The sequence below is a fragment of the Pan paniscus genome, chromosome 5 (genome assembly GCF_029289425.2).
Source record: "Pan paniscus chromosome 5, NHGRI_mPanPan1-v2.0_pri, whole genome shotgun sequence".
NCBI lineage: Eukaryota > Metazoa > Chordata > Mammalia > Primates > Hominidae > Pan > Pan paniscus.
In genome coordinates this window covers 79,075,896-79,088,853 of record NC_073254.2, presented here as the reverse complement: position 1 = coordinate 79,088,853, position 12,958 = coordinate 79,075,896, and the positions used below count along the sequence as shown (strand labels likewise).

The following is a 12,958-nucleotide window of genomic DNA, read 5'->3' as shown; positions in this document are numbered from 1 at the left end:
ATCTCAGAGGAACCTCAGCATATGAAAATCATAAGGCATAGAATATTGAAAATATTATCTTAGATGTAGCTAGAACACACATGGGATATAGAGGAAGACATTCCAGGCTGATGAAACCAAAAAGTGGGATGATACAAATAATAGAAAATGAATACTTTGAATTGGAAAAAATTGGGGCTGAGAGTAATACAACAAGAAAAATGAACACAGTGAGAAGGATGGATTAGAGGATGACAGGAGCTAAAGTCACGGATGTCAAAAAGGAAATATGAACATAAAACTGTTGAAACATGTAGAGGGTATTTTACAACAACAACAACAACAACAAAAACTTAGAATTTGAGGTGTGGAGGGAAGAAAGAAAAATCCCGATTCTGATACTTTCTGATTTGGTTTAAATGCAGAAAGTATCAATCTAATTCCCATCCAGCTTTGGGTTCTGGTATCAAAAGGCAGAGAGTTTGCCTCCTCTCTATGATCACAATAATAGTGTGAGATTTTAACACCCCACTGTCAATATTAGACAGATCAACAAGACAGAAAATTAACAAGGATATCCAGGACTTGAACTCAGCTGTGGACCAAGCAGACCTAATAGACATCTACAGAACTCTCCACTCCAAGTCAAAAGAACATACATTCTTCTCAGCACCACATCGCACTTATTCTCAAATTGACCACGTAATTGGAAGTAAAACACTCCTCAGCAAACGCAAAAGAACAGAATTCATAACAAACAGTCTCTCAGACCACAGTGCAATCAAATTAGAACTCAAGATTAAGAAACTCACTCAAAACCACACAACTACATAGAAACCGACAACCTGCTCCTGAATAAATAACGAAATGAAGGCAGAAATAAAGATGTCCTAAGATAAAACGCACTAGAATCTCTGGAACACATTTAAAGCAGTGTGTAGAGGAAAATTTATAGCACTAAATGCCTACAAGAGAAAGCAGGAAAGATCTAAAATTGACACCCTAATATCACAATTAAAAGAACTAGAGAAGCAAGAGCAAACAAATTCAAAAGCTAGCAGAAGACAAGAAATAACCAAGACCAGAGCAGAACTGAAGGAGAAAGAGAGACACACACACACAAAAAAAAACCTTCAAAAAATCAATGAATCCAGGAGCTGTTTTTTTTTGAAAAGATCAACAAAATAATAGATAGATACAATAAAAAATGATAAAGGAGATAACAACACTGACCCCACAGAAATACAAACTACCATCAGAGAATACTACGCAAACTAGAAAATCTAGAAGAAATTGATAAATTCCTGGACACATACACCCTCCCAAGACTAAACTAGGAAGAAGTCAAATCCCTGAATAGTCGAATATTGGAAATTGAGACAGAAATTAATAGCTACCAACCAAAAAAAGTCCAAAACCAGATGGGTTCATGGCTGAATTCTACCAGAGGTATAAAGAGGTGCTGGTACCATTCCTTCTGAAACTATTTGAAACAATAGAAAAAAAGGTAATTCTCCCTAACTCGTTTATGAGGCCAGCATTATCCTGATACCAAAACCTGGCAGAGAAACACACAAAAAAAGAAAATTTCAGGCCAATATCCCTGATAAACATCGATGTGAAAATCCTAAATAAAATACTGGCAAACCTAATCCAGCAGCACATCAAAAAGCTTATCCAACCAAGTCGGCTTCATCCCTGGGATGCAAGGGTGGTTCAAATACACAAATCAATAAACCTACTCCATCACACAAACAGAAACAATGACAAAAACCATAATTATCTCAATAGATGCAGAAAAGGCCTTCGACAAAATTCAGCAGGCCTTCAGGCTAAAAACTCTCAATAAACTAGGCAGTGATGGAATGTATCTCAAAATAATAAGAGCTATTTATGACAAACCTATAACCAATATCATACTGAATGGGCAAAACATGGAACCATTCCTTCTGAAAGCAGGCACAAGACAAGGCTGCCCTCTCTCACCACCCCTATTCAACGTAGTATTGGAAGTTCTGGCCAGGGCAATCAGGCAAGAGAAAGAAATAAAGGGTATTCAATTAGGAAAAGAGGAAGCCAAATTGTCTCTGTTTGCAGATGATGTGATTGTATATTTAGAAAACCCCATCGTCTCAGCCCCAAATTTCCTTAAGCTGATAAGCAACTTCAGCAAAGTCTCAATACAAAATCAATGTGCAAAATTCACAAGCATTCCTATACACCAATAACAGACAAACAGAGAGCCAAATCATGAGTGAACTCCCATTCACAATTGCTACAAAGAGAATAAAATACCTAGGAATCCAACTTACAAGGGATGTGAAGGACCTCTTCAAGGAGAACTACAAACTACTGCTCAAGGAAATAATAGAGGACACAAGCAAATGGAAAAACATTCCATGTTCATGGATAGGAAGTAGCAATATCATGAAAATGGCCATATTGCCCAAAGTAATTTATAAATTCATGCTATCCCTATCAAGCTATCATTGACTTCCTTCAGAGAATTGGAAAAAAACTGCTTTAAATTTCATATGGAACCAAAAAAGAGCATGCATAGCCAAGACAATCCGAAGCAAAAAGAACAAGCCTGGAGGCATCACACTACCTGACTTCAAACTATACTACAAGGCTACAGTAACAAAAACAGCATGGTACTGGTACCAAAACAGAGATATAGACCAATGGAACAGAACAGAGGCCTCAGAAATAACACCACACATCTACAACCATCTGACCTTTGAAAAACCTGAGAAAAACAAGCAATAGGGAAAGGATTTCCTATTTAATAAACAGTGTTGGGAAAACTGGCTAGCCATATGCAAAAAGCTTAAACTGGATGCCTTCCTTACGCCTTATACAAAATTAAGTTAAGATGGATTAAAGACGTAAATGTAAGACCTAAAATCATAAAAACCCTAGAAGAAAACCTAGACAATACCATTCAGGACATAGCCATGGGCAAAGGCTTCTTGACTAAAACACCAAAAGCAACAGCAACAGAAGCTAAAATAGACAAACAGGATTTGATTAAACTAAAGAGCTTCAGCACAGCAAAAGAAACTCTCATCAGAGTGAACAGGCAACCAACAGAATGGGAGAAAATGTTTACAATCTATCCATCTGACAAAGGGCTAATATCCAGAATCTACAAAGAACTTAAACAAATTTAGAAGAAAAAAAACAACAACCCCATCAAAAAGTGGGCAAAGGATATGAACAGACACTTCTCAAAAGAAGACATTTATGCAGCCAACAAACATATGAAAAAAAGCTCATGATCACTTGTCATTACAGAAATGCAAATCAAACTACAATGAGATACCATCTCACGCCAGTTAGAATGGCAATCTTTAAAAAGTCAGGAAACAACAGATGCTGGAGAGGATGTGGAGACATAGGAATGCTTTTACACTGTTGGTAGGAGTGTAAATTAGTTCAATCATTGTGGAAGACAGTGTGGCGATTCCTCAATGATCTAAAACTAGAAATACCATTTGACCCAGCAATCCCATTACTGGGTATATACCCAAAGTATTATAAATCATTCTACTATAAAGACACATGCACATGTATGTTTATTGCAGCACTGTTTACAATAGCAAAGACTTGGAACCAACCCAAATGCCCATCAATGATGGACTGGATAAAGAAAATGTGGCACATGTACACCATGGAATACTATGCAGCCATAAAAAAGGATGAGTTCACGTCCTTTGCAGGGACATGGATGACACTGGAAACCATCATTCTCGGCAAACTAACACAAAAACAGAAAACCAAACACCACATATTCTCACTCATAAGTGGGAGTTGAACAATGAGAACACATGGACACAGGGAGGGGAACATCACAAACCAGGGCTTGTCAGGGGATGGGGAGCTAGTGGAGGGATAGCATTAGGAGAAATGCCTAATGTAGATGATGGGTTGATGCGTGCAGCAAGCCACCATGGCACGTATATACCTATGTAACAAACCTGCACATTCTGCACATATACCCTAGAACTTGAAAGTATAATTAAAAAAAAGAAAAGGAATACAAGAATTGGAAATAATTTAACCATTTTACAAGAGAGAAACTACTAAATAATTGATGGTGTAGTTTTAGGATGGAACATAAACAGCCATTAAAAATCATGATTTTTGCATGTTCTCACTTGTAAGTGGGAGCTTAGCTATGGGTATGCAAGGCATACAGAGTGGTATAATGGACATTGGAGACTCAGAAGTGGGGAGAGTGGGAGGGAGATGAGGGATGAAAAACTACCTATTAGAGTAAAATGTACAATACAGGGTGAGGGGTACATTAAAATCCCAGATTTCACCGCTATATAATTCATCCATATAACCAAAAACCACTTGTATGCCTAAAGCCATTGAAATAAAAACAATAATAATAACCCTCTGTACTCTGGCATGAGAAAGTAAAATCAGAATCTATCAAGGGGGAGAGAATGTTTCAAAAATATCCACCCTTCATACTGTGAAACAGCGGTCTGCAATGCCCTGAGGTGCCAGTCCTGCCTAACACCCAAGGATGCAGGGAACATGAATCATATGACAAAGCTTGTAATCTAAGGAATCCTATTTGTGACTGTGTAATAGCTAAAGAATAGAAGATGGTGAGAAAGAAATGCATTTGTCCCGTGAGAAAAATTAGGAAAATATGAAAACAAGATCCATTAAAATTACACTATTATGTGGAGTGAATTAATTTATTTGCATTTTAAAATGATAATCTTACTAAACTTATTAAGGTATGATTCTTATCCTATTACATAAATGTTATATTCAAAAAAGAGGAGTAACACTTGGGATTGTTTCTTCAGATTAATTTTTCCTTGTATGATTTGTTTTACTATCTAACATTTATTTTGAATGGCAAATGAGAATTTTTCATGTACTAACAGTAATTTTGCATATTTCCTCCTTTAATATAATGACAATTATATATGTTTTTTAAATAGCAAAAACATTTTTCTATATTGCTTTGCTCTCATAAAATTTGCAATGATTAATTATTTTCAAAGTTATTAATCAAACTAAAAACAACATAAAATTTTGGAACTAGCTGAGAATGCTGGCAATTCAAACTTTTGAAGTCATTTTTCCATTTCTTTAAAGCTTTATTAGATGTTATGATGTTCTTATGATTTTGAAAGTTAAAACAGCAATTGAATTATTTTCTGGATTTATTCCTGTTAGCCACACCACTAAGACATCACTAGTTGTTTTAAGTTACCCTGTGTGAAAACTGAACACCTGGCAACTAAAAAACTCCACAGAAATAGTACAAGAGATGATACAAGTTATGAATGTAGGTGTAGATGTAGATATAGACATAGGTATATTAAATACATGTGTATGTGTTTATAGCTATGACATTTGATAATGCATAATTAGAGAAATAGGGGGCTTAGAAAGAGTGGTAAGCCATCACAGCCTTTACTATACATTACCTGCAAAAGGGGTTTTACTCAGTTGGTCTGCCCTGTGTGACTCCAGGTGAATGAAACAGATATTAGTTAGGCAAGTTCAGAAAACTACTTTTAATTTAAGTGGGGGTGGGAATTATTCTGCATATGACACTTATTAATAAAGAAATATAATTTGAAACAACAGCAAGTTTCTAGTTTTTATGTAAGTGGCTGTTAAAAAGCAAAAAATTTGATAAAGAAATTATTGGTATAAGTAGAGTAAAAGTTGTTACTATGTAAATTGTGGCAATCACTCCTGAGGGGAATTTGTCAAAATTCATAAAAAATTAAATGTACATACTACTTATAAGAGTTTATGATGCCAGGATCTGGGGGATAGAAGAAATGGGGAGATTTTTGTCAAAGATACAAAGAAAAAAGAATGTTTGTTACATAAATATAAATGTGCCATGTTGGTGTGCTGCACCCATTAACTCGTCATTTACATTAGGTATCTATCCCGGCACATTGTGAACATGTACCCTAGAACTTAAAGTATAATAAATATATATATATAAATAAAAAATTAAAAATTAAAAAATTTGAAAAACCTGAAAGAAATAGAAAGCAAATTGAAAAAAAGGAAAAAAAAGAATACATACGAAATTATTTGTAATGAAAAGCATACACGTTTCAGTTCAAAAAGATTAAATTCAATGGAACTGATAAGATGGTCATTAAATAGTGTTTTAAAAGTCAAAAAAAGAAAAACTTATGTTTGATCCAACAAGGATATGGAGAATTTGAACTCTTATATTTTGCTGGCAGAAATGTAAAATGGTGAAGCCTCTTTGGAAAATAGTTTGGCAGTTGCTCAAAATGTTCAACATAGAATATATAATCCAGCAATTCCACTCCTAATTACATATCCAACAGAAATTGAAACATACATCCAGACAAAAATCTGAACATGAATGTTCATAGTATTATTTACAATAGCCAAAGAGTAGAAAAGTCCCACATCTTTCAACTAATGAATAGATAAATAAAATATGATAGATCCATATCGGTACTAAAAATGAATAAAGGGGCCGGGTACGGTTGCTCACGCCCGTAATCCCAGCCCTTTGGGAGGCCAAGGCGGATGGATCACAAGGTCAGGGGATAGAGACCATCCTGGCTAACATGGTGAAACCCCGTCTCCATTAAAAATACAGAAAAAAGCCCACTTGATCATGGTGGATAAGCTTTTTGATGTGCTGCTGGATTCGGTTTGCCAGTATTTTATTGAGGATTTTTGCATCAATGTTCATCAAGGATATTGGTCTAAAATTCTCTTTTTTGGTTGTGTCTCTGCCCGGCTTTGGTATCAGGATGATGCTGGCATCATAAAATGAGTTAGGGAGGATTCCCTCTTTTCCTATTGATTGGAATAGTGTCAGAAGGAATGGTACCAGTTCCTCCTTGTACCTCTGATAGAATTCGGCTGTGAATCCATCTGGTCCTGGACTCTTTTTGGTTGGTAAGCTATTGATTATTGTCACAATTTCAGAGCCTGTTATTGGTCTATTCAAAGTTAGAATGGCAATCATTAAAAAGTCACGAAACAACAGGTGCTGGAGAGGATGTGGAGAAATTGGAACACTTTTACACTGTTGGTGGGACTGTAAACTAGTTCAACCATTGTGGAAGTCAGTGTGGCGATTCCTCAGGGATCTAGAACCAGAAATACCATTTGACCCAGCCATCCCATTACTGGGTATATACCCAAATCATGCTGCTATAAAGACACATGCACACGTATGTTTTTTGCGGCACTATTCACAATAGCAAAGACTTGGAACCAACCCAAATGTCCAACAATGATAGACTGGATTAAGAAAATGTGGTACATATACACCATGGCATACTATGCAGCCATAAAAAATGATGAGTTCATGTCCTTTGTAGGGACATGGATGAAATTGGAAATCATCATTCTCAGTAAACTATCACAAGAACAAAAAACCAAACACTGCATATTCTCACTCATAGGTGGGAATTGAACAATGAGAACACATGGACACAGGCAGGGGAACATCACACTCTGGGGACTATTGTGGGGTAGGGGGAGAGGGGAGGGATAGCATTAGGAGATATACCTAATGCTAAATGACGAGTTAATGGGTGCGGCACACCAGCATGGCACATGTATACATATGTAACTAACCTGCACATTGTGCACATGTACCCTAAAACTTAAAGTATGATAATAATTAAAAAAATAAAAATAAAAAAGTAAAAAATAAAAATACAAAAAATAAAAATTAGCCGGGTGTGGTGGCAGATGCCTGTAATCCCAGCTACTGGGGAGGCTGTGGCAGGAGAATCGCTTGAACCCGGGAGGCAGAGGTTGCAGTGAGCCAAGATTGGCCATTACACTCCAGCCTGGGTGACAGAGCGAGACTCTGTCTCAAAAGAAAAAAAAAATGAATGAAGTTCTGATACGTGCATCAACATGGGTGAACCTTGAAAACATTACACTAAATGAAAAAGCCAGTCCAAAACTATATATGTTATCTGATTTTATTTATATGAAAGGTCTAAAATAGGCAAATCTACAGACAGAATGTAGATTAAACGTTTACTAAGACTAGACTGAGGATATATGGTGGAGAGTGGCTGTTAAGGGAAATGACATTTCTTTTGCGAATGACAAAATATAAAGCTAGATTGTGGTGATGGTTGTACAATTCTGTATCTACTAAAAGATATTAAATAATGCTGTTTAAATGGGTACACTATGTATGCAAATTATATCTCAATGTAACTATTGAAAATAAAGTTATGATTCAGATAACAAGAAAAAAACTTGAAACAACTTAAATATATCAGTTACAAACTGATAGAATCCATGATGATATATCCAAACAATAAAAACACTCTGCAGATTTTAAAAGGAAAGTGAAGAACTATACTTATGAATGGAGCAGCCCACCAAAAACTACATTTAGGTGAAAAAACGAAGAGTAGAATAGCATATCTAATAAATGGAAAGACAAAGTGGAATGAAGTATGTGTTTAGAGTATATTCTCATTTTTGTAAAAAAAAAAGTGAGTTTTCTTTACATGAGATATATGCATTTTGTTATCCAGATTATAATTCATTTATTTTACTACTCTTTACAATCAAACACAGTGATTTTTGAATCCTGTCTTCCCCTTACGCTATTAAAGCTCTAAACTCAAGGGTCTTCTGGCAGCGTTTGTTTCTTTTTAATATTTCATCATCATTCTAAAAATGATCCTACTTCTGTACTTGAGAAGCCAGGTTCGTAGGCACATATCTGTGTGAGCCCTCTCTTCCTTCTAAAAATTTGTGCCAGACAAATGTCTGTTGAGCAGTGGTAAAGTCAGCTGGCAATGAGCAAAATCCTTCAGGCTGAAGCAATGTGAAGTGTTTAGCCCCATGTTTTCACAGGCTGCTTGCTGTGGGATTGAAATAAGTAGTGTGTGTTCCTTTCCTGTTCCAACTAGAGTTCCCCAACACGACTGGAAATTGCTGTCCTATCAAGGTGTCTTTCTCCAGTGATCAAGTTTGGTTTTGAATCCATTGAGCATATGTTATTCAGACACTAATTCATTAAGAAAAAGTTATTGAAGACTAATTTCTTGTTATAATAATGGCTGGTTTGTCACTGTATCCTTATACAAAGTTACCTAAGAAACGATCAGACAGATTTTCACACTTACTATTTTCTAAACTCTCATACATTTATGATTTCTAGAATTTTAAAAATGGTAATTTTACTGTTCCTTTTTTACATTGCTAATTATATTACTAAGTCCAACATCTAGTTATGTTTAATAAACCTCCACAGTCACTTGATATTTTTAAACTGTATGTAAAAATAAGGTAAAATTTTAGCAGTGTGAACTAATTTTCCTTTTTAAATATATAACAAATTGAATACATTTTATTTCATTCTATTTTAAAACAAGTAAATTTGTGACATAATCTATAACTTCCAAAAATAAAACTGAAAGCCAAAGACTATTAACTATCATATATCAGATATGAAATTTGATCGTTATAACAAAGATCAAATGATTAATGTTGCTTTCAAAAATTGATTTGTGATCCTGATGTTTTCGGATCAATTGATAGCAATTATTTTTGTTCAATCACTTAACTGAAATGTGCAAAATATTGATTTTTTTCAGGTGAGACATAGGCTCCCTGAGCAGCTACAGCAGGAGAAAGAAGTAGTGGCATTTAATTCTAATTTATTCCTGAGAAAGTGGTGACAGACTGCAGTTCATGAAGTCCATGGCAAATGTTAGAAATGGTGAAATTATTCAGAAACATTAAAACTAAAAATTAAATTAGAATTCAGAATATTGAGTAATAAATCCCATGTCACTCATATTAGCATTGCCATTTAACTTGATGAAAGTTGCCTTAAAGAGACAAACTTATATTGCAAGTACTAATAGGAAGATGTATGCTAATTTTCTGATAGAGCAATATCAGAGAAAGTTGATTACAAAATTATATCAAAAGTGTTAGAACTTACATTATTTATAAAACTAAAGAGTTATATAATGGAGCTATAAAATTAACCCGGGGTGACAAAATTATTTCACTGCTATTGTTCTTGTTTAGTAGTGTGGTACAGGCCAGGTGCAGTAACTCACACCTGTAATCCCAGTGCTCTGCGGGGGCCGAGGCTGGTGGATCACCTGAGGCCAGGAGTTCGAGACCAGCCTGTCCAACATGGGGAAATCCCGTCTATACTGAAAATACAAAAAATTAACCAGGCATGGTGGCGGGTGCCTGTAATCCCAGCTACTCAGGAAGCTGAGACAGGAGAACTACTTGAACCCGGGAGGTGGAGGCTGCAGTGAGCTGAGATCGCACCATTGCACTCCAGCCTCGGCAATAAGAGTAAAACTTCATCCCAAAAAAACAAACAACAACAATAACAGAAAGTAGTGTGATACATTGCATATTTACAAAAAAAAAAAGATTCAAAATTATTTATACAATATTTACTGGAGAGCCTACTAGAGATCAAGCATCGTTAGGAATAAAATGAAGAAAAGCACAGAAGTCATCCCACCATCCTTCATGTAGATTGCAATCCAGAGGAAAGAGAAGCAGGTCAGGCTCAATCATGAAAATAAATATATTGTTACAATCTGTGATGAACACCATAAAGAAGAATTTCAGGTTGCGAAAGAACTGACCTGCACATTAATGTATCAGTAAAATATAAATTATCTATTTCATTTTCTTTAAATCTTTTGTTCCAATAAGTTGACATTAATGTGCGTAGTAGATATAAAAATAGCTTTTTAAGTCTCTAAGATCAGTTGGGGAATGTTTGAAGTGACTTCTTTTGCTAAGGTTTTATCTTTATGACAAGGTATAAAATAAAAATTTATTATGTTTAATTGTTGATTTTTATTGCACAAGGTTTTTTACATTAAAAAGATAATTATCTCATTATTATATTAAGTGAAATTCTAAAAACCTTCCCAGACAGTATATGAAACTCATGAGTATGCTGAACACATTAATTCAACAAATTTTCTTAAGTATTATGAATAAAGACTTCTGATAAAATGAAAAACTTTTGTGTGGAGGGAGAAAGAAAAAACAATGAATATATACAATCTAAATAGTAGAGGCTACACATAAAATAACTATACTACAGTTTCATCTTGTTGGGCCAGGGACAAAAAATAATGCAGGCGTGGGCTTAGCACTGTAGGTGAAATTTAGACAGGAATTGAGGAATAATAAGGCATAAAAAGTATATTAAACAAACTTCCAATATTAGGAAATTTCAGCATCTTTAAGGAATAACAATCTTATTTGGTTTGAGAGAATTTAAGGTACTTATTAGGAATCATGATAAAGTAGGCTGGAAGAGCAGGGATGAATCAGATTGTCAAGGGGTTTTGAATGTAAAAGTAGGAAATTTCACATGATTCAGAGAGACTTTTGTTGTTGTTCATTATTTATTGTAAAGAAAAAATTAAACTGGTATTAAAATTTGTAAAAAAAAAATTAGGGAATATTTGTGGGTATTTCTAAGGTACCTCTTGGATAGCTCCCAGAAATTAATGCTAAGTCCGACTAATGAATGCACATTTCTAGCAGTTAACTCAGAAATCCTTCAAGTTCAAACAATCTTAGCATGAAGATGTAACATGACCTAATTCTTGATCTCAGGCTCATAAGATTTGTAACAACTAAAGGAGGACTATGTTTTTTCCATAAAACAACTGACAAGTTTATGAAGGTTATTTCTTCCACGTTTCTTACTACTACAGGGTCATGTTATGTGGCTCAGAAATTTTTAACATTTACAAATCTCATAATTGTGAAACAAACATGATAATTTTATTTGTCCTCAGTTAAACCTTGATCAGTATTGGTTTCATTTTCTCTTATATTAAATCAAATTTTCTATTATTTCTATTTATGTTCCTAGTGCTTTTACTTATATTTTGTTTTCTTGTCTGTTTATAAATCACAGATCCCAGGGATTTATGCTGTCTCCAACAGCCTCCTTTGTTGATGCTTCTGATGTGACACAAGGGGTTGATACCATGTGGACTTCTGTCAGCCCCTCTGTTGCAGCACCCTCTGTGTGCCAGCAGGATGTATGCCACAATGGAGGCACATGCCATCCCATCTTCCTCTCCAGTGGCATAGTGTCATTCCAATGTGACTGTCCACTACATTTCACTGGCCGCTTCTGTGAAAAAGGTAATCAATCTTCATTACCCTTTTGTATTTCTTTTTAAAAACCTCTCCAGAGAATGGACAGGAGTTGAAATGTATTGTAAACTTAGTGATGGGTACTGGCACAAACAAGAAACAGCTGTATAATTTTATTTAAAAATGAATTCTGATCGAATACTTTCAGTTTAGTATTGTAGAAGCAAACCTAAGATGTTTTCTGCATTAGGAATGCCATTCAACATATATTTCCAATTGCCATATAAAATAGGAGTTAAAATTCAAACATAGTGTTTTTTATGTAGTTACTTCTAAAATTATGGTGAATCTTTCCTTTGTTTCCATAGAGACAATTAGGTTCTAATTAATACTATTTTATTGCTTAATTGCCAAATAGCCACACTTATATACTTCATATGCAAATCCTCATATTTGAATTTAGTGTTTAAGAATAGTACATTAACTTTTGATGCTTAAGAATATGGTTTTAACATTAATGAAGCTGTTAATGAATGAAAAAAATATATTCTCCTATTGTCAACATCTAATAGCCTCCTAAGACGTTTTCAGTTAATTAGGGAAATGCTAGACAACTAAAGCCAGAAACACCCTGGACAGATTACAAAGGCATTAAGTCATGCCGCAGCTGATTTGCTGTCCTTGCACTGATAGCTGAAGTGTCTTTGTGTCTATACAACTAATCTCCAGTTCTAAATTAGGGAGGAGGGGATGGGGATTACTACTGAATTATGATTCAGATAGCAGATAATTTTATTACTTATCCAAGACTGTATTTAATAAATCCCCATTTAAGCGCTAAAATGTG

At 34.9% G+C, this 12,958-nt stretch overlaps 1 protein-coding gene across 1 annotated transcript in view; it reads left to right on the top strand.

The window, feature by feature from the left end:
- Positions 1-12,958, top strand: part of LOC100974207 (eyes shut homolog) — a 1,877,183-nt gene that overhangs the window by 1,368,318 nt on the left and 495,907 nt on the right. The window contains exon 30 of the mRNA XM_063605324.1: positions 11,927-12,159. Coding sequence (XP_063461394.1) covers positions 11,927-12,159 — 233 coding nt within the window. The remainder of the gene's footprint in view (positions 1-11,926; positions 12,160-12,958) is intronic.